This window comes from Conger conger, chromosome 2, assembly GCF_963514075.1.
Source record: "Conger conger chromosome 2, fConCon1.1, whole genome shotgun sequence".
NCBI lineage: Eukaryota > Metazoa > Chordata > Actinopteri > Anguilliformes > Congridae > Conger > Conger conger.
Window position 1 is genome coordinate 13,168,071 of NC_083761.1, and position 22,115 is coordinate 13,190,185.

A 22,115-nucleotide genomic window follows, 5' to 3' on the forward strand; every position below is an offset into this window, starting at 1 on the left:
CTTTTGCTCTGTGCAGGATATGGACTATGCAAAGTAAGCACAGAGGCCTATGACAGCAAAATAATTTCCCTAAATTTTACAACCAAATAACATCCAATGGACTTGCTCCTGGTTGAGTGCAATTGTTTCCAAATGTAAATGAGTTTATCTGAACATGTTATTGTTATTTCTTTAATTGCGCTTGTATGTTCCATTAATTATTCAGGCAGCTGACGAGACATTCAGTGCAGGGAATTTGTAATGGGAGGTGGCAGACAGATTAGAAGACGAGTACAAGCATAAATACCATTTCAACCAAGGATGATTTGACCTTCTTACAATTTTTTTATTAATTGCATTAATCTGGGCATATTTACAGAAGCAGTTCTGCCCCTCCCAAAATTGCAGCTGATTGTTACTCCAGGGATACTAAACTGCAATTGTTTGGTTCCATAATCACAATGCCACTTCTGTGTTATTTTGGCAATTCCACAATTATAGCAAGCTTCTTTCAAGTGTCAATTAGCTGCCTAATGCAATTTGTCATACAGATGAACTTAAACCGCTACATATACATAAGATCATTACAGTGAGTGTTTCCTCCAAAGGGTACCGTGTTACAAAGTGACGAACATTTCGTGTTAATCTAATACATTTTCTTGTGGCTTCTTGGACCTCTGAGGTCATCAATGTGCCTCCTTCAAAACTACGGCTTTTTAATGCAGTGGGTTTTTTTTTGGCCTTTTAAAAAATTAAATACTTTGTGACATTTGTTTATTTCAGTTTGCTCCACATGGGTTAGAATTAGTCATGGTCCTAAGTAAGGATTTGTTCTTCTGTATGAAGGTTTTTGTGCAGTGTGACCTGCCAATGATTCATTAATTAATTAATTCATTCAGAGGAACATGACCATAACATTACAAGCCATTTACCTTAAGGCTTAAACAAATTCCTAATGTATTTTACTGTGAAAAGTTAGTTGATATCTGTGATAAATTGACCACAAGGAAGGATATTGTTTATATACACATAGAAAACATGCGGAGAGTAAAAGGAGCTAAGAAGACTATTGTACATTACATTATTACATTACATTACATTTAGCAGATGCTCTTATCCAGAGCGACGTACAATAAAGTGCAAATCAGAACCAGGGAAAATTGTGTTGAAGACTCTGGAGGAAAGTACAGTTCCAAGTCCTAGAGTGAGCACATAGATAAAACTTGAAGAGTACATCAACTAGCATACCACGGTTGGCAGATAGAATACCCAGCCTAAATGGTTTAAGCGTCCAGCGAAAAACAACATACGCAAACAAAAAAAAGTGGGGATTCTTTTTCTTGCACCACCGTGCTGTGTTTGAGAATGGCGGTGTCCTTTGCGGGACACATGCCCTGTACTGATGCAGCCGAACGAGAAACACCGAACATACTGCCAGGAGGAACTGCTGACATACTCTCATTCAACACACAAGCACACTCCGATTCCTTACTGTTATCAGTGTACTTATCAAAGCCACACATCCGTCACTGTGCCCTGCCATCAACAGTTTGACCCAATTAGCTCTGCAGTCATTAAATGAAAGTGGCCATTCAGCAAAGTTTGCTGACAATACTTTCCTATTTAAAGGTACAATAGGTAATTTCACACTTCTAATGGTCAAGAGAGGAATTGCAGCAACAAACATGCTCAAACCACAACACTGTTTATCCCACCCCTTCTCTGTGAACACGCTGACGTTGAAACGCCATTGGCTGTGGCAATTAGAACCAATTTTCAGCCCGTCAACTGCATGTTTTGAAACCCAAATTTAAGGACTATAAACACAGGCAGAGGGTGAGTCAATATGTCACTGAGCCTTTTTCAATGATAGGAAGGGATTTACAATGATCTTGAAACAATGTTTTAAAATCTTACCTTTTGTACCTTTAATTGAGATCTGTTTTAATTAGATCAGAGAAAATATTTAAAAACGCGGCTTTCACAAGTGTGCCACGATGGTGTGTGAGAATAAATCTTTTAGTGCAGTCACAAGTGCTACCGATACAAAGCTCACACTATAGATATACGTACATGCATAGGCTATTTCTACAGTCTATGCTATGAACCCACTTATATTTACTCATTGGTTTTTCTCCAGTATGTCAGTGTATGATGAAAGATTACCATGGTAAATATGTCATGGACATAAAGTAACTTCCCTTTCAAAATCAGTGAAAACGGTGTGTTTGTGCTAAGTAGAAATGACTGTTTCAGAGTGGGTCTTGCCAGATTCCCCAAGAAGGCCCAGCCCTCTGAGATGATCGTTAAAGTGCCTCCTTTTCCCTGTCGTTTGTTCAGAGCTGCACTGCAAACGGGAGGAGAAGCGTGGGCTTGCGGAAAACGGCTTCAACACGCCTTTTCCCGTAGCGGCTCAGTCTGGTGCAAGGCCTGGGCGGAGTTGCGGTAAGGTGGCGCTCTGTGAATTTATGATTAATTTTTAGTGTAGGCTATGTACTATGTGATTTAGACCAACCTTTACCCCATTTTTTTCACCTCTTGTGAAGGCGGCGTTTTCAATTGAAATAAATCTGTGTATTTCCGTGACTTCGGCTAGCCTGATAACAGCAGAACTTTGATCTGTGAAGTGCACACAGAGACCGCGCTCACTCAGCAAGCGGACTCCGTAGCGTGAGCTCACTGCAGATTCGATTTGCCTTCATGACGTATAGAAGAGAAGCGGTGTGAATGTAGTTCTGCCAGGTGGTGAGATCAGGTAATACATGCAGTGCAGATTGTTTTGGGGGAGTAAAATTTATCTTTGTGATTCGGAGGCATTAGAAACTAAAGCAGATACACAGTTGGCTCCCCAGGTGTAAAATCCAGCCATGACCAGCTTGAAATACCAGCTACCAGCCGTTTCAAAACATAGCCTGAGTGATCAAACCATGTTGATTAAAGAGCTGGTCTAACTGGTCAACCAGCTATCAGCTGTTTCAAAACCTAGCATTTTTTTTCCCAGCAGGATTCAGTCATTGTAACTGCTTTCCCAGCAGTAAAACGGCATTAGCAAATCAGGTGTGTCAAAAGTGAGCAGTCGCCTCCTTAGTGGAGCACGAGGGAGACTGCCTGCCCATTTAGACCATGTTCAATGCATCTTAGATGACAGATTTTAGACATTAAACATTAAACATTAACATGTTCTTATTTCTTGTTAAGAAAATTGGCAAATTATAATTAAATTAATCTTCTTGTTCAAACTGCTGCTTTCAATTATTATGGGATTTTTCCCAATGATAAATCCCAGAGAACATGCATTCCAAGCTGTGACCGCTTCTGCATGTGGTTACTGTTGTTCACGCTTTCTCTGATATTCAAAAATGTTCAGAAATAGTTATAGCCTACGGCTAATTCCATGTCAAAACGGAACCAACTCATTCCACAACCGCTGGTGAGCAGCAAAATTTATGGCTGATTTTGGAAAAATAAAGTATACATTTACAGTAAATCAGAACACTATAGCTACATGTTGTATATATCTATTTGTTTAACTGCTTATGACAGAATGTCGTACTTTTTGACAGTTGCATAAGCATGACATATTCACATTAGTCAGGGTGGTCCTGGGACACAGGAGTTTAAACTAAAATCTCAGGAATAAGTCGCGTCTGTGTTGTGTGCCATCTGGGTGATTCACAGCAGAGTATACTCCTTGCGGCAACACATCTAGAGATCTCTCAGAAGAAATGACAATCTTCTTTTTAGCAGGTTCAGAGACATTTCAGTGAACTGATATGGCATAGGCAACTTCGCAAGTTGGATAACTTTCATCATCACAATGTTGGGGATCATCTCATAGTCATGGGCTTCCATTGTAGCCACTGTGGGATCAACAAAAGTTGTGCTTATGTGATGTAAACTATGCTCCAGGATGCTGTCTCGTGGGATTGTGTCACATTCCTCTGGTAAGAACCTGGACAAGCGGGTGGCTGTTTACTGGTCTCTTCTCCTGATGCCACATGCCAATCCAGCTCATTCCACAAATTTCCAGTGGGGCTGACTTTTCCTCTGTAGGCCACCTCACGGGATAACCGCCTCGTTCCCATTTAGCAGGAAGGTTGCGGTCACAGTGACCGCACCAGGAAGTACCATGCCCTGCCGGAATGTGGTCCTGTCAGGTTGAGCCTGGAGGAAGGACTGTGAGTGAATCACACCCAGATTTTGACCGGATTTGATCATTTTTGCGCTGTCAGGCAGCCTACAGTCAGTGGAGATGTGGATTTGTGCCCAGCTCCCTGTCAGACGGTCGTTGTGGAGAACAGACTGCACATTGTTCTGCCGTCTGCGCCACTCCAGCTGCCAGCTGCAGGACTGCCCGTGCAGGGCTTTGAGTCATCGCCCTGTTCCCCGGACCTGGCTTCTCCTCTGGAGAGACCACCTGAGCACCAGCTCTCTGTGTCACCACATATCCTCTGTCCCTCTGACTGTGTACCCGCCTTCTCTAAACCGTGTACCCGCCTTCTCTAAACCGTGTACCCGCCTTCTCTAACCCGCCTTCTCTAAACCGTGTACCCGCCTTCTCTAAACCGTGTACCCGCCTTCTCTATCCCGCCTTCTCTAAACCGTGTACCAGCCTTCTCTAAACCGTGTACCCGCCTTCTCTAAACCGTGTACCCGCCTTCTCTAAACCGTGTACCCGCCTTCTCTAAACCGTGTACCCGCCTTCTCTAAACCGTGTACCCGCCTTCTCTAAACCGTGTACCCGCCTTCTCTAAACCGTGTACCCGCCTTCTCTAAACCGCGTACCGGTCTTCTCTAAACCGTGTACCCGCCTTCTCTAAACCGTGTACCCGCCTTCTCTAAACCGTGTACCCGCCTTCCCTAAACCGTGTACCCGCCTTCTCTAAACCGCGTACCCGTCTTCTCTAAAGCAATGTACCTGTCTTCTCTGAACTGCGGATATGTCCGTAAACCTGAGCCGCAGCTCACTGGGTTACCCCATACCCTTCGACCTTCTGACTGCACCCGTCTTCTCACAGCTGAACAGCGTATATGCAGCCTGTCGGACCTGGGCTACTGGCCGTGGGAAAGTGGAGCTTGGGCTTGGGCTTGGAGGGTGGGGTATGTGGCGGGAGGTGCAGTGACTTGCGGTTCCCAGCTAAAGGCCTGTTATTGATTGAAAGCAGGGCCACACTGTCTGAGTGCCAACTCAGCATCCAGAGTACTTGTGGCACACATGCACTGTACTTCCCCTAAGTAGGGGAGAGAGTAATTTATGACATTTCCCTTTCTTATCTTTTGGTGGGCTTGATGCTCAAAAGGTTAAACCACCGACTTTTTCTCAAAAACACGTATGCACATTTATTTAATAAATACGTTGTTCGCTCTCTCTTTCGCAAACTCATTGTCATGGAGATCAGATGTCTGCCTTAATTTTCTTCTGGAAAAAGAGTACAATAAGGAAATGAACAGTAAAACTGGCCAGAGGTGGCTGACCTGTGATTGGAAAAATATGAAACTGTGGCTGTTGAATCTTGGAAAAGAGCCGGCTAGCTCTGCCAGCGCGTCAGTTGTATTTTCTGTGGGATTGGGAATGTATAAGGGAGGTATCCTGGACTAGTGAAAATGACCCAGAATCACTGCATCTCCTCCGTAATCCCCTCGGACTGCTCTCCCCTATAGAGGCCTTGCATTCCAGACGCCCACTCATTTTCCAGCGGTGGTTTTCTGCTACGGCCCGGCCGGCGGGATTCAGGACAGCTGTGTGGTTTCCTGGGAATGCTGAATTTCATAAGGCTCACTACGCGTACCGTGGGGAGAACCAGGCGTCGCTCTTCAGCCAGAGCGTGGTCACACAGACGGAAGAAAACCGCAAACGTCTCTTTCGAAACCACCAGCCACCGTGGGGAGAGACCTTTCCAAGTGCTCTTATGTTGCTCTGCGTAAGGGTCAATGCTGAGTTCTGAAGAGGCTATTAAAAGAAGTCTGAGCGTCGACTAAATCATTTCTGTAGACGCAATACAATTGGCCATGGACAAGGGGAGTGACAGTCTGAGTCAGACTCGGTTTAAGCGATCCACAAAACTATGTGGTTCAGAGGTGGATGTGAACTGGAGGGGCTTGAATGAAACTCAAATATTTGCCATGACTGGCAGTTTCTGAATTTAAATACTGTTTTTGTGCTTAAAATGTCATTTTGATAAACTTTAACACTTGTGAATTCCTGAGGTTTGCCGTGTGTGTTCTTTCTATACCCATCTAGTGCATTCCAAATATCATACTGTAGGCACTGATGCACATGCGTTTAATGCTGCAAGTCAGATAATATTTTGGGGTAAAAGGGTAGAGTTAGATATGAGTGAAATGGTATGCAAGCATTTTATTGTTTTGCTTCACGTTTTTTGTGACAATGTTGACGCTAATGTGTGTTATTCTTACTCTTTTTTTTTTTTTTTTTTTTCCCAGTCCGTGAGATCCCAAGAGGTCGGGCATGTCAACAGGATCGAGGAGTGGCGAGACTGGGCTCCACTGACCCTGCATCACAACGCCCCCCGCCCCCACCAGGCCCCGTGAAATGCTCAATGCGCAGTACTGACATGTGACCGGCCCATCTACGGGGGGTTTACTCAGGAAATTCTTCCCTCGCTGAGGATTTCTCTCACTCGCCTGGTTTTCACAGCTGGAGGGGCTTTTCTGCCTGTTTGTGACCACCACTCCCAGTATGCCCGTTACGCACATGCCCAACAGGAACCCAACACCGTTCTGACCGTGGGGCTTCACACTGTTAGCCGGATACTCACTCGCTCTAAATGCTCTGTGATATGAGTGTGCGTGAGGGCCCGAGGACTCCCTCCCTGTGTGTCTCCATGCCTCCTGACGACCCGGGCTCCCCTGTCATTGGACCCCCAGGACGGGGGAGGGTCGCATCAGCTCTGCCGGCCAGGACCAGAAATAACCCAGGCACCCCGGACTTCAGCCTGTCTGACAGTGTCGAACCAGAGGGGGAACTGCAGGAGTCACCCCCTCCTTCCCCGGCCGACCCGGAGCGACAGGCCACCTCAGCGGCCATTGGCGACGCTTCAGCGATGTCCAGCGACCTGGGATCGGCCGTCCACATTGACAGCCCGGGCTGCATCGAGGAGGGCGCGGGGAAACAGCAATCATGTGACCCGGTGGAAACACGGCGAGTCTTCCAGGAGGAGACGGACGGGTCTGGGGGGAAGCAGCCTCCTCTGGGAGAGGGTGTGGAGGAGGCAGACAGGCCTTGGGAGGAGCAGCCTCCTCTGGGAGAGGACATCCCTCCGCCACCCCGCGTGACTCCAGGAGCGAGTGCCTCTGAGCGGGACTCCCGTGTCGGTGCTCAGAAGTGCAGGCTCTTAGGCTGCCAGTTGAGCATGAGGAGAGGCAGCCTGCCCGAGACCTCCCTGCCCCTGGCCTCGCGGGGGGACAAGGGCACTGGGTGCGCCCGGTGTGTGAAGGACGGGTACTCCAGCTTGGAGAGGGCCTCCCGGAGGAGCCGGGCCAGGACCTCCGTCCCGGGCTGCTGCCGGTGTTCCTCCCAGGCTGCCCCGCTCCTAAAACCCAGCCCGCAAACGGGTCAGAAGAACGGCCTGTCGGAGTTTGTGCGCAACAAGAAAGAGCGCTCCACTGTGCTGGTACGCAGGTACTTCAAAAACAACCGCGAGGTGAAGAAGTCTGTGTGCACGGGCACCAGAGCCATCGTGAGAACGCTGCCCTCGGGTCAGATCGGAGAGCGGGGCTGGCTGGCTGTTTGCAGAAAACCCTCCCATGCGTGCGAGAGGCGCATCAGTCCAGCCAGCGGACGCAATGCGCTGTTTCAGACCGCCAGCCTGCCAGCCTGCAGATATCTCCGCCGTCTCGAGGTCACACGTCCAGAGGTAAGGCCGTTTGCTTTTCGCCAGGAGGCTTCAGCCGGCATGAAAGGGGCTTCTGTTACCCGGCCGAGCTCTCACCTGCATGTTCTCATTTCTGTGTTATTCTCAATTCCACACCGTGCTGTTAACTGCCAACAAAATGATGACCGGCGTCAAACTTTTCTGCTGTTATGGAACAGTTGAGCAATATGGGTGTCTTTGTACTTTGTAACTTTAAGGGATTTTAACTGATGATGTGTTTCATTTGAAGGGGTTTTGGTGTAATGACATAAAACCAGCACCTGACTTGGGTGTCTTCCATGTTAGGGACTGTGAGTAGATATTTCTGGAAGAGGAATCCAGCCACTAAATATGGCACCGCACTGTTTCCAAATGCCGGTCTGCCTCTTGATATGTGTGAGAAAAGAAAGGGTTAATTCCTTTGGTTCTGTTCCCTGTATGATAAAAACACTGGCTCAGTAAATGGGCAGTGTTACAGAGATGGGGATTCCCATTGGAAAACATATTGTAACAATTAGCCAGACCACATGAGTAATTCCTGCACCTCATTGTATGGAGTGCCAGGGAGAGAAGAAACCAAACCCGTTCACATGCCCCCCCCCCCCCCCAGAAACAAGGTACTGTACTCTAGACACACTGACGAGACATGACAACATGGGATAATGATGCTTGTGTGAGATTTGCTGAAGGCTCATAAGGAACTGTTTATTTTCAGTTTAACTTAATTTTGTGTCTAATGTTGTAAGGGAGAGGGGGAGGTAAAAGAGCCCTGTTTTTCCAGTGGTAAATGTCTGCTGGAAATCTCTACAAATTGCTTTAAATGCCTCACCTGCAAGCATGTGGATTTCAGTGAGGTTTTCTGGTGCACCGCACTTGAATATTATTTGGATGTTTCCCAATGTGCCATGCATGGGAGTCTTCTGTTCTCCAGACTGGCCCATTGAAATGGTGAACACTGCTTGTTTCTTTTGGAAGGACAATGGCTAGAGTAGATCTCGCTGATAAACTGGACACAGTGTACTTAATCCACTCTAGGGTACACACAATAGTCATTTTTCCATTATGAGAGTGGCAATGAGAAATGGTCATAAAAATCTAATTGGCTCATTAAAACATATTGGTTGCAGGTCTGTGTTTTAATAGCTGGACGGTTATTATATTTGAGTAAGGGAAGCCATCCCCTCCCTGCGCATATTTACTAGCGACATGTTTATGGCATCAAGGTTGTTAGCCTACTATTTTAGGGAATTGTATTAGAAAAGCGTTCTCACTAGAACTCCCTGATTAGTTTTTAACTCAGAACGAAAATTCTCATAACCGCCTTTGACAAGCTATCTACAGCCAAATCAGCAGTCTATTGAAGTGCGAATTAGACGGATAATCTTAAAGTGCTGTTTGGTAATAGTAACAAATGAAAGCCTGTGTCCAGACGTAGCTCCCTTGGCGAGACTCTAGCTGCAACAGTGCAGTCTTTGTGTTCCCTCTTTGATGTTGCAGACAATGTCTGCAAGTAGCCACGCAGCGAGGCGAGTGTGAGCCGCGAGTGCACATCTGGTTGTGTGCCAGACGAAAGGATGCCTCGGCTTTGTCTGTTTTTGGCTTGCGAGAAGCGGCGTTACATATGTACCCTGTGTGTTCACTTAACGCCTTTTGAATCAGGCCGGTTTGGAAGCGAGCGTGCCTGGTCGTCAGGCCCGGGAGTCTGAATGAAAAAGAGGGTACGCCGTGCGTGGTCGTTTTTCGGTTTTTCTCCGTCTCCTTTGTTGTTTCTTAATGAAGGGTGATGGCCAGAGAGGCTCTGTGCCCCACACACTGGGTGCCGAGGTCACGTGCTCCCAATGATTCACGTATTGAGCTCAACCAAATGGCATTCGCCCCGCTGGAGAACAAAGCTTTTTGACTGATTCAGGTCTGCCAACGGTTGACAGCGCTTGACAGCTGGGCCCACATGTAAAGATGCTCATGAAGCCTGTATTGTCCGTCTTAGAAGATTGGGCTCTGAACTGTTTTAAATCACAAGCTAACACTGGGTTTGGAGTAGGGTCTGTAAGATGACCCTGGATTGGTCACATGGGGGAATATTACTGTACTCTAGAGAATGTGTGTCTTTTGAGTGTTGACAATAAGTGTAGCATGCTTTATGTCTGTGTTAAATCTTAAGAGAGCAATTCAGATATATTTTTAAAAAATCACTTATGGTTCCAATGGAAATATCAAAACCCGATGAAATGTATCTGGCTCTAATATTGGACCAAATGTTCATTATTTTCTATTCGAAATGATAATGTTGGGTCACTTTTGTGCTGGGTAGTGGTTTGGCAGGGAAAAGCAAACAGGGTTTGAGTTCATCACGAGGACAGCCTTTGCTCAAATTGAGAATTTAAGTTTTAGCTACACACTTGCACCCAGCTGCATCTTTTTGATTGTCTTTATTTCTTTTTTTCTTTTTTTCTTTCTTCCTTCTATATTGAAAACACTTTTCCTGCTTTTGGGCTATTTTTCTTCTGGAGGGTGTAGGAATCGAGAGAGGAAATTTGGTAGGTATCACAGTCCATAACGTTCTTTGAAAAATGATTGAATTTGTTCCGGTCCCGATATTAAGCCATGCATTCTGTCCAGCGGCTATGTGCACAGACAAGGGTTTCAGCCTGCCCTCGGTGCTGGAGGTTCCCATGGAAAAGTGCTGAACACGGGTTTCTATTTTGCCGGGGAGAAAGGATCCATCATGCAGCAGGCGGATGAATAACGGCTGAGAAAGTGCAGTGATGTTGCTGGTGGCTCGCTGGAATGGCTGCTCCGGAGCATAACTCATGAACACTCGCCAGTGCGTACTCGCCACCACAGAACAAACCTCTGTTAGGATCCGATGGTGCCGTTGGCTGCAGCGACCGCAGACGCTGGCTTTTTATTGCCCCTTTGTGGTAGAAAAATATGGCTCGTATCAACTCTTAAGCTCAAGTCTTGGCTAATAATGAGCCTATTGAAAAGGTTAATAATCGAGACGCCTGTCAAAACAGAATCTTTAGTGTTCCCGCTCGGTTACTGTGGAAACCAAACACATGCACTGTAAGGCCTTTGTGCGTTCTCGCCCGCCTTTCTCGCTTCAAACCGCCGTCGTCAAAAGTGATCTGTTTCCCCCTTCGTTCCTGACTTTCGTAGAGGAATTCCAGGGTGTCCAATATACAGTATTTATTTGCAGAGCTTACGAAGTGGGCCAAAACACACAGGGTTGTGGAAATAGGCTTAACCAGAGGGGGCTGGGGGGGGAGACGGTGTACCCCCAGCACAGTGGACGAAAGCCAGCCATGTTCCTTCTGACCAGAGCCATGACCCCAGGAGGCGGGGCTTCTCTGGAGACAGCAGAACCAGCACTACTGGTGTACGAGTTGGCAGCCCAGGGCAGTTTAGATATTTAAACAGGGAGAGGCTCCAGGCCTGCAGCAGTGGGAAAGACAGATTTACATTGACCGATGACACGAGCCAACCCGCTTTGCGCATTCAATAACATGTTACTTCACCGTTTTCAGTAGCCTGCATTCATTTTTCAACTTACTTGAATGGAAAATGAAGTTCATTTGCACTTTCGCTAATGGAAAATGAAATGGGGCCACTTGTTGTGACAAGATGGCATTATGAATTTTTCATATACTATGTCATCAAAGGCTTTTTTTGGCAGCTTCGAGGCACTGCTTGTCACGATTGAAAATTTAGCGTGCTAATTAACAAGGTTTAACACAACAACCGTTTCCATATTCATCAGGAGACGTTGTCTCTGCCTGTGTGGGGGTCAGGCAGGCGACTGGGTGGATGCCCTGGTTTGTTCACGGAAACTCCACAAGCGCGTCTACCTAAAATTAATGCACACCTGCCGCCAGGTTGCTATGAAAACATTACGTAAATCCATTTGTTTGGACAACACGTCTCCTGGCTTCCTGTAATTGGGGTCATGTGCACGTGCTTTGTTCTGGCACATTATCTCCCAGCAAGTTTGAACAAAGGCCTCTGCTTCCCGTAATTGGCTGCATCTTCGTCTCTCCTGACAAACAGATGTTAATGTCCGGGAAGATTGGTCTGCCGGCAAAAGACTAAATCAACAGAAACAGCCCAGCCGGCCGGTAAAAAGGCCACGCTTTCAAATTAGCAGGGTCTGTAGGAAGAGACCCTAAACCTTCGCTGACCCTCATCATCTTAAAGGATGTACGGGAAAAGGGCTGGCGTGCAGTAATTCATTTAGGCCGCATGCTCGGATACTGGCCATGGGTTATGTGAGGAATAGCACCGGGACACAAGGGCTGGCTGGGGACGGAGATAGCCGTTACCATGTCGTGAGCAGAGAGTGACTCACGCTCGCCAGGGGAAATGAGGCAGGAGTTAAAGCAGACCCCAACACAGAAGATAAAAGAGAGAGAGCTCAAATGTGAAGTAATGGTATACGAATCAAAGAGGCAGGCTTGGGGCTGTATGGAGATCTATTGAGAATATAGAGGGGGGGGGGATTGCCATGCAGGTGATGAGTAATGGAAGAAGAATTGTGGATGTGAAAATTTTGTAGCTGACGCACAAGTCTGATATTGGTAAGATATACTTCTATTAAATTAATTGAATATCAAGCTGTTTTTATGTGAAAGCCTTTGAAAGCAGTATTTAGCATCCAGCAGTAATGCATAGTAGCTACATCTGTACTATGTAGCAATCTTCTATCTCGCATTTCAGCTGGATCAAATGAAAATATCTGTTAGGACTGGTTTAGAGTATTTATGGTGGGTGTGGTTAACAACAATGGTGTCAGATTGCTACTGGACCATTTCTGAAATTCACTGCACTGTTTTTCATTGCCTTTTTGTATACATCTGTACTAGAGTACATTGGCGTAATGTTCAGAACTTCTTTTAGTACTACAACAACAACAACAACAAAAACCTAATTACCATGCAAAATCTTGTCAAATATATAAAACGTTCCAAATATGCTGTCCAGAAAGGATGAACCTCTCTTTATGACCAGAAACCCAACGGGCACACTAAAACTTTCATATTCCTTACATTTTCATTTTATTCACTGAGCCTTGAGGCTTGTAATGATTGGGTCGCAGGGGAAGCTTGTGAGCTTGAAATAGGGGAGGGTAAAAGCTGACCTTATAAACCGCTGCTGATCCAGAACATGTATTTCATGCTGTTTGAATAAACAGTGGCAATTTAAACAGAGTACCCACTTATATACTGATTCATATTTACCCATTAATGCAGGGGCTTTTTTTTGTATTCATTCTATGAATCACTTACAATCATAGAATGAATAAAAAGATTGGTGTAATCCATATGTTGGTTAAGTGCAATTTAATCTTTCTTGTATCAAAATGATTTAATGCAAACAGTGTTACAGCCTGCTGTGTTTCAGGCTCTCTAGCCTCTACTATCTGATTGGGTGTGAGTATGAATAAGCAGAAAAGCACAGAGAATGATGTAATGGTTATCTTACAGGGAGGATTTGTTTCGTAAGCAAGAACAGGAATGACACCCGAATATATGACTCCGCTTTCTGGAGGCGTATTTTCAGAATCCTGAACAGTTATATGTGTTCTTTGTTCCAAATTCTGTTGTTAATTACTGGTTGTTTCCCTTTTTTTTGTTTCATAGATGATGAATCAAACATTTTGGACGTTTATGCTTCACACAATTTGCAAAAACAGAAGGAAATCTATAGCCGATTTTCTAATTTGACTAATTCACTCGGTCACGGGAATAGCTAAGTATCCGCGTAAAACTGCACAAACTGAGCAGAGAGGTGCTCAGAGCAGACTCTCCCATGCTCTCTGGACTCTCTTATGCAATCCGTGGCCCAGTCTGGTACAGATAAATCTCAATTTCTTTTCCAAACTGGATGACATCCTGCTTCGCTTTTGCCATCTGTTTTATTCTACCGAAACCAGGTCAGAGTGCGTGTATGAGAAAATGAGAGAAATACGTCAGCCTCTATCGTAGTGAATCTTCGTTTATCCATGATCTCACGAGGAGATGTGGGCTTTCTCAGCTTCTGTTTGATTCTCACATCAGTTTAAAAATACCAGGGAAATTTAAGATGGCAGTTGTGCTTGTAAACAGCCTCACTTGACTCCTGCTATATTTAGTGAGCAGGAGCGACTTCACTTAGCCTATTGCCTTAAATCACTATCTCTGGCAAGGAATTCTGTCACACTGTGCTACTGCTAACATCCCGAAAATAATTCCAATAATTATATATACTACTGTAATATCTACGGCTAATTTATTCTGCTTGTTTAAGTGCAGTAACTGATAGTGTGCTGATTATTGTATTGGCTTGTAAGGAACCGAGAGTTGTGTAACGTTGCCAGGAGATGGCCTTGTCTGTTGGCTGAAAACACAAACGACTTTGGATAACAAACCGTTCGCCAACATGAACAGCAAATAATGGATGTAGATCCAAAATCAATGGCAGATTAATTAAAAGAAAGAAATACACAAGCCCGTTCTGTGAAACATTAAATAAACCGATGAAATTGCAGTTGCTAAGAACAACAGGAATAACCCTGTCTCCAAACTTCAGGGTGATGAATGATCTCAATACACATTACTACAAATATATTTAACAAAAAATGTATAACCGAGTGCGCCAACACCCCGCGCACTTCCAGGGGTGTCGGCCAGGGTTTCTCTTCAGTTAGCCATGGCCTGATTCCAGTGCGAGGGACAGAACTGTTTTTATTACCTCTGGTCTCCAGCCCCACTCCTGACATGAGATATGTTTTATTTGTGTATGCCTTTCATGTGAACTTAGAGGCAGGATGAGCTCAGTCTCTCAGGGGAGAGGAAAGCAGGGCTGGCGATGATGAGGATTACCCAGGCAGAAGCGCCGAGGTCAGGGGTCAGAGGTTATCGCAGACCGTGGAAGTTTTTAATCAAAGGTGAATGAAATATGGCTCAAGCAACAATAGGCTATTTGCACAAGCCCCACTAAATGCAGGATGCTGCAGTGAAGTCAGCCAAGGCCTTAATGGGATTTTCCTACTGAAAGTGTGTCAGAGACTTGTGCTGCAGCTTGTGTGAAAGCTGTTATATTTTTGTTGGAAGCATCGGAAGCATCCAGAATGCAGGAGCTCTGTTGCTGAACCGTAGTTCAGAAGTTGTTTTGTCTTCATTTAGAGGACACTTGTACTTCGTCCTTGGCAAAACCAGCAGCCATAATGCAGTTGATTGTTCCCCTCCGTTCATGAGGACAAAGTTGCCTTTCGAAGTGTGTATGTATTTAGGTGGAAGCTACTTGTGTTTCAGGTAAATTTATGAGGTTCAACAGGAAGCTCATTCAGAAAACGCTGCGCTGAGTGTGGAACAGCGCGGAACAGGAGGAACCGTCAACAAAGCAGCAGGTGCTGCCGCAGGGAGCGTGTACTCGGGACTCAGGAAACTGGGCGACTCGCTTTAAGCACGTCTGCTGGGAATACAGCTCTTACACACTCCTCAGAGGCCACACTGTTTGAGCTCCGTAGTTAAATAACAGGTTGTAGTGTAACAGATGGTAATAAATTCTGCTTTGAGGCGCAATTTATTTCAACTTGTTAAAATGTGGGCTCTGGGCTGGCATGTCCAGCTAAGTCTGTTGTTGGTTTAAGTGATGCAACCCACAGTCTGAAACAAATCAAAAAAGCCTGACTGTGGCTGGCAGGCCTATAGATGAATTGTCCTTAACCTCTCCCAGAGAGGGTGGGTTTTTGTCAGTGGGCTCTTTCCTGCCTTGTGTCGTAATAGTAGCTGCTCTCTGTGACTGGCTGCTTCTGTCTGCTGTAGCTGTGTGAATTGCAGACCTCCAGGACACTAACTACAGTACACCTCTCAGCTGGTGGAATGCAGAGTGACAAATGCGTCAACCTGCTGTGCAGTCTTTTGAGGACGGGCTGGTTAATGTAAACAGACAAATTGACAGAGAATGTGAAATGAGCCATTCCAAGCAACAATGCGGTCAAGCATGTTTGAGGTTTAAAAAGCTCCGACACTGTGGTTTCTTTTCAGAATCATGTCTGTATCAGTCATTGTGGCATCTATGGTTAAAATACATGATACATGCTTTTCTTTCCTAAACAGTCCTTTTTTAATGTTTAATTTAGAATTCTGAATCATATACAGCATGTCGCACTTATTGTAGCCAAGGCGAAAGCGGGCAGACAAGCGCATTCTGTACTCCGAAATACGTGACTTCTCCCAGCTGCTGCTTTTCTTGGGTTGGAGGAGGACACTTCATGTACGGCTTTAGTAAGCAGACTCCAGGCGCCTGGTCGACCAACAAAGGTTCCTCTCTGCTGGCTAAACCCTCCCTAACCCTACCGCCAATTTCTGTTGTTTTGTGAGGCTACTGTCCGTTATTACTGGCACAGTGGGGACGTACATCCATGCACTACTGCTGTGCCATAACAAGTCAGGAGTTAGAGGAGAACGTTCCACGTGTGGCCTTAGCCAGTGGAACGGTCAAAAGGACGACCAAAATTTGGGGTAGCTTCGAGCAGGGTTAGGGAGGGTTCACCCTTGTTCTAGTGTGGTACCCCACAATAGAAGAGTTCTGTGAGTCCCCCAGGAACCCACCTCAGACATTTCTAACACGACCGAGAAGACGACGACCGCATATTGGACTGGAATTTGACCAAGACGAACACCTCCTCACCCACCTTCAAAGAGCACACTGGGGCCCAGAGATAGCCCCACTCCGGCCCTGTTTTGTGTTTACGGGCGCCTGGTTTGGGGCTGCGGTTTGACGTGTGGAGAGCAGGCCCTCTCGGACCAGCGCTCCGGGATCGGTGGACCGCGCGGCGGGTGTGGCTGGCTCAAGAGGGGTTCCTCCATCACGCAGGAATGCGCACATGGACCGGCCTGGTCCCGTGGGCCTGCAAGGCCTCGTGCTCTGATTAGGGTGCGCTCTGCTCTGCCAGATGTTCCTGCTGTGAAATGTGTTAGGAGAAACACAACATGCCTAAACAAGCGTGGCCTAAAAGGAACATCTTTCTTTTGGGGAATGTTGAATTTGTACATTTTGGGAATGCGGTGGTCATGGCGATTGAAGAGTAGGTGCATTTGGGATTAGCAGTCATCCCAGAATACATTTCTCCACAATGCTTTGGAGCCCATTATGCTTGACATGTTTAGCAGGGCTGTGGGTTTTGGTTAACCAGAGTTAATGTCCGCAGTACAGTGTCAATGATACTGTTGTCATTACATTTCTCTTTGCCTAAACATTGGACAGTGGTCAGTATTTCTGAAAAATGTATCTTGTTCTGAAAAAAACAATAAAACATTCACTTCAGAATTCTTTATTTTAGCTTCAGTATTTTCAATTCAGTATTCCCACAGTGTATCCCACTTGTATCAGACATGGTTGGTTTGGAACACGAGAAGCCAGCCACTCTTGTATCTTGTTTGCACATGTTTTTGAGCTTATTATAAGTGAAACTATTTTGATAGAGTGGGAAGATTTAAAGCACACTAGGTCATGCCCCCAGTCTTGTATTATCTGGAATGTACTCCTCCATTTCATAGTCTCAATTGCACATTGCGTACCTTCTGATGGAATATACTGGCTAACCTCTTATTGTAACCATTAGCAGTTCATGTTACCATACCATATCTTCACTCTCCCCATTAGCTTTTGCATTTTTTTTTTTTTTTTTGTGCATTATTAATCTTTAATCAAAGCTTCTATTCTGTGGCATTGTATGCATATTGTTGAAATTGTGAAACTTACTTTTCTTGGGAAGCACCGTAGTTGTAGGTAATGTGAGTAGTTTGTGACTTAACTGTGACTATATTTTAGGATGGCTGCACGTGGCTTTGTTCAGTGCTCTTGGTTGCCATCTAGTGATTTGCTAAGGGATTTATGTTCTGTAAGCTGAGAGTTAAATTTGTGCCCTTCAAACTGGTAAAAATTCATATTTTGTCAGTTAGGACCATAGTGCTGTGTGTATTTGCTTGTGTGCCTGGTGCGGGCATTTATTTGAAGGGCTACTGAGCTATTATTCTGTACTGGTTCCATGTACTTTGGTCCTTACATCTCATTCTGTTGCATTTTAAAATGTTATGATTTTTTAATTGCAGTCTTTCTATTTTTTATGAATGTTTTTAGAATGTAATTTAGCTTTTCAAATGATTTGAAAGCAAACTCTTAACACTGTGGCTGTGGCCATGTGTAATAAGGGTGTAATAATGTCTCTCAGTTAAAATAGATTAGAGTTTATTTTGTTCCATTTGATTTGTCTCTTTTTCATACAGTGTGCTCACAGGGCTTTCCAAAAGTTTTAAATGGTTTGAACATTCAGCATGATGATGATGGTATATTTGCTTCACCACACGATGGTATAGTGGTGTGCCAGCTAATTCCAAGTCTTTCGACTAACCTCCTTTGCAGATAACCACCAGGAGGCAGTAGTGACCAGGGAAATGCATTGCAGTCCTGTGGGGGTCATTGCGATCTCTCTGGTAGTTGAGGTGATCCATCTGCAGGAACTGAGCCAGCAGCAGCTACTGATTCTTGCTTAGAAAAAACACAGGGAATTTAGCCTACCTTATTGTCAGACTAACCCAAGCATTCTGTAAACCTTTACTGCCCCTATGATAGATAGTTCCAGTATTTAGTCTGTTGTGACTTGGGTTGGCTTGCTGACATTGGTTATTACACTAATGGGCAGAAAGCCAGGGTGATTTCTTTGTATTTGATATTGTCGTAAATACACACACACCATCTAATCTTTAGATAATTAGATCGCTTGCACCAAGGAAAGGTGTAGCAGGCAGTCTCACACTGGGAAACGCTTAAACAGGAACCGACTGCCTCTGGCTATACTTGGCTAATTGGCTATTTCCTGCAGGTTCAGTTGTTTTAAAATGTAGTTAACGGGAATATAAAGCTCACTTTTGGCTCTGTTGCTACATTTTCTGTATACAAACCGGCTTATTTGTGTTGTGAGGGTCGGCTTCAGCGGAAAGCCGAATACTTAAAGACGGTACTTATGATGTTCTCATGGCAACAGTGCCTGGAGCAGGGTAATGAGAGGGATCAGCGGCTTGGTTCAGGGTGAAATTTTCATCAGTTCCCCCTTCGCAAAGATAATGAGGTTATTACATGGACAGCCATCGCTGTCTCACAAGCAAGGCAATCGGACCGCAAGCTTTTTTTGGTGTGTGAGGGTTTTATATTACTGCCTAAATGTGTGTCAGTTTTATATGCCGAGTGATTAGACTCGCTAATTGGCCAATTCAGTGCCGTGGAATAATGTTGAGGATTTCAGTCTGCAAACATATAGTTCATTGGATGGTGTAGGACATTATGCCATCTCATCATCAGATGTGAAGTGTTTTGACAATGCTTAAGGTTAATTCCGGGGCAACTAATTCAAACTGCCAATGCATCATCAGCACTTTATCAGATCTCTAATCAATTTACATTTGTTATCAGTAGTCTGCTACTAAGAACCCATTTTAAATAAAATGTAGTCCTCTAAAGCTAAACTAAAGCTTTCATCGGTCATGAAAATATGTAAATGGAAATTAGTATGTTATGTCTGTGTTCTAATGACTGGACTTGTGAGTAGGCATAAATGCAGTTTTTCATAAAATTTTGAATGCTGTACTCCTAGCACATGATAAACGTGTTTGTGTGCGGCAGGGTTGGACAGTACAGTGAGTTATTGCCCTCTCACACGCTCCCTGACCACCAGGCACTCTCGTTACTGTGGTGAAGAGACCACACTGGGTGCCCAGGGACCAGGTACAGCAGCTAGGGGCAGTGGTGAAGTTGCTCCCTCCACTGTCCCTATGGTTTTCCTCGTCCTCCATGTGTGTCCCTCAGGCCCACCTCTGTCAGTGATGGAGTGAGGTCTGTGGACAGAGCCACACTGCCACTGCCTTTGATGCTAGCTGATCTATTTGCATTTTGGGACAAAAACCAGGAACGGGCGATTTAAGAGCCGGTCCTGTGGGACAATCCGACTAGATGGATGTCCCCTCCAGTCTCTCCCTGGAAGGGTCTCGGAGTGTTCGGATAGCTCCGCGTTGAGGTCGAGCCTCCGGGGGCACTGTAAGAATAATTGCTGGATTTTCTTTTTTAAACAAACGTTTTCCGAGCGGAGCGTCTTGACGCGACGCTGTCTGGTCTATGCGGAGAAGCTTGAGAACCGCGGAGAAGAGCCTCTGTTCTTGGAGAGGTCTTTGTGTCCGATAAGATCTCTTCCTTTTTGTCCCATTACTGAGGACTCATTGCCTCGTGGCCAAATAAGGGGAGCCCTCCCAAAACTATCCTTCAGATCCTTCACTCTCCTCAACCCCTTCTCAGCTGTCTCCTCTCCTCTGTTGGGACCCCTTCCTCTGCTCTCCAGCTGGGGAGGATTTTAAAGGAAACACTCACTTCTTTTAAATTGCTCTCTGTTCTGGATACTGCTTGACAGTTGGCACGTTACAGTAAGTACAGTTCTTTTGGACTTCAGGCTATTCATGTCATTGAGCGATGCATGTATATTTTTGTTTTATATTTGTTTTATCAAGCTGTTTGGATTCATTTCTCTTTCTCTTTTTATGGAACTTCGGAATGCTGCTGGTTATATTCTGCTGCTACTGGTTTAATTCCTTGGTCCAAATTCTTTTCTGGTTTTACACAAGATTCTTTCTAAGATGCAATTTCCTGCATGGAAAAAATGAACGTGTTTTATAGGAATGGTCTTCCAACACTTATCAGTTTACACTTTTAATTGCAGATTGAAATAATTCCAATTTTTCTTCAGAAACCTTCTGTACATGTGTGCTTGTGTGAAATTTAACCCCAGGGAAAGTGTTTTCTTAGAACTGCCAAGTTTTTGCACCAAGCTAATGGCTCATACATGTTTTATTTTGTAAGTACTTTTGTGTGTCAAACCAGATACTTTTCCTGGGATGTGCCTAGATACCAAGTGACCGTGTTCATATGATATGTAGAGGACGATGTGTCATACAGAGTGGTCTGTAGAAGGGGCCTCTATTTTTAATCTCTGTGTGTCTTGATGTTCCCTTGAGAGAAATTTGAACTGTTGAACGGAATAGCCACAATATGAGAAGCCTACCACCACACCAGACACTCCACCACATTATAATGGCAAAATCACTATCCACTAAAGATTTTTAATTTCATTACTTGACAATAATGTCTATTGGTTTAATACACAGTATGAGAGACATTTATTTTGTGATCATTACAGAGACATGTATGATCAGTGCTGGTTAGCATCACTGTATATGCCCACCTCAGTTGCATGACTGTGCGTCTGGTTGAAAGACTAATATTTATTGCATATATTTGCACTAATTTATTCGGTCCTGTTTATGACTGGCTGTAAGCCTATGTTTTTCAGTGCAGAAGAGGTTTAGTCATTCTTTTGTTGTCTACCTACCTTAGCAATGGGCTAATGTCAAAAGTAGAATGTTCAACATTCAGAAGTCAGTCCAGGAAAATCAAGCAAGAGCAGCCAAGCAGCCAAACTTCATAGACTCAGCAAGAACGCAGACTGAAAGCTTCTCCAAGCAAACTGCAGTGCTTGGTAAAGACGGAGAACAGCAGAGAAGCGCCTTGCACCAAGTGAAATACTTTGACGTTAGCCTTGTGTGGGCGTGATCCTATCGCATTCTTCTCACAACAACATGGCTGACACTGTTACCCACTAAAGCAGAAACGTGTGTGAAATACGCGTGACATCACCGTAGTGGGCGATGAGATGGCGCAGTCACGCATGGGACTGGCGTGGCGCGTAGTGTGTAATGGGTTCCAGCCCTGTAGTGGAGTTCCTGTGCATGGGCCCACTCTGATTAAATACAGTCTGGAGGCTTCCAGCATGGTTCCCACGACTTTAGGACAATAAAAAGAGCATCATAAAACTCACACGGAGAGGTCATGTACATGCACACATATCAAGGTCAATAAACGCACGTACCGTATATGCACACATGTACACTGATACAATCACACAGACACAGGCATTTGTGTGCCCACATGTACGTACTTGTAGTTGTACACTGACAAATGCAGACGCACACTCTCACAGGTGTACATGTATGAGAAGTACACGCACACATACTCACACACACACACGCATGTACTCACAAGTGTACACACATATCTGTACACACACACACACACACACACACACTTAGCTGTACACTGACAGACGCAGACACACACTCTCACAGGTGCGCATACATGCTTGCACACGCACACACACATGCATGCACTCACAAGTGTGCA

The 22,115-nt window shown here is 45.1% G+C and overlaps 1 protein-coding gene across 1 annotated transcript in view; it reads left to right on the forward strand.

Moving 5' to 3' along the window:
* The window catches only part of plce1 (phospholipase C, epsilon 1), an 83,158-nt gene that overhangs the window by 4,053 nt on the left and 56,990 nt on the right, over nucleotides 1-22,115 (forward strand). The window contains exons 2-3 of the mRNA XM_061232017.1: nucleotides 2,320-2,424; nucleotides 6,424-7,856. Of these exons, the coding sequence (XP_061088001.1) occupies nucleotides 6,768-7,856 (1,089 nt within the window). The 5' untranslated portion in view covers nucleotides 2,320-2,424; nucleotides 6,424-6,767. The remainder of the gene's footprint in view (nucleotides 1-2,319; nucleotides 2,425-6,423; nucleotides 7,857-22,115) is intronic.